Source organism: Cynoglossus semilaevis, chromosome Z (genome assembly GCF_000523025.1).
Source record: "Cynoglossus semilaevis isolate Cse_v1.0 chromosome Z, Cse_v1.0, whole genome shotgun sequence".
In the NCBI taxonomy this organism is placed as follows: Eukaryota; Metazoa; Chordata; class Actinopteri; order Pleuronectiformes; family Cynoglossidae; genus Cynoglossus; species Cynoglossus semilaevis.
In genome coordinates this window covers 21,894,499-21,895,064 of record NC_024328.1, presented here as the reverse complement: position 1 = coordinate 21,895,064, position 566 = coordinate 21,894,499, and the positions used below count along the sequence as shown (strand labels likewise).

Here is a 566-nt window from a genome sequence, read left to right as displayed (position 1 = left end):
TGTGTGTGTGTGTGTGTGTGTTCTGTCAACTGTGTTTAGAAAACGCAGGCTTTTCTAATGTAAATGTTTGTGTTTCCCACAGTTACAGAGAAGGAGGTGCAGCAGTGGTGAGTCTGGGCTTTTATTACTACACACACACACACACATATATATGTAAATATACCTGTTCATACAGTATATGTCACCGTGTTCCAGTCTGGTCACGTGGGTCGTTCTCTGCCGAAGCTTTGCTTGGTGAGACAGTTGGTGTAAAAAGTTCTACCTCGGAGACAGATGTGGTTCTAAAAATAGAACAACTTTGAAGCTCGGCTGAGACTCAGAGACTTTACAAGTTGGAAAGACAGAAAAAAAAAAAACATATTCTTGCATTTTAAGGCATTTCGGGGACTTTTTATTTTTTGAGATTTTTTCACGATGGTAAGGCTATAGTAAGGCGTGTTTTGGGTGATTTTTGAAATATTCATAAAAAATACTTTTTGGAGTTTAAAACACAAAATAATCACTTGGCAGCATGTTTTAGGACCTAATCTTGCATTTTAAGGCATTTCGGGGACTTTTTATTTTTT

The 566-nt window shown here is 37.5% G+C and overlaps 1 protein-coding gene across 1 annotated transcript in view; it reads left to right on the top strand.

The window, feature by feature from the left end:
• Positions 1-566, top strand: part of ncs1b (neuronal calcium sensor 1b) — a 16,846-nt gene that overhangs the window by 2,104 nt on the left and 14,176 nt on the right. Inside the window, exon 2 of the mRNA XM_008336924.3 lies at positions 83-107. Within this exon, the coding sequence (XP_008335146.1) occupies positions 83-107 (25 nt within the window). The remainder of the gene's footprint in view (positions 1-82; positions 108-566) is intronic.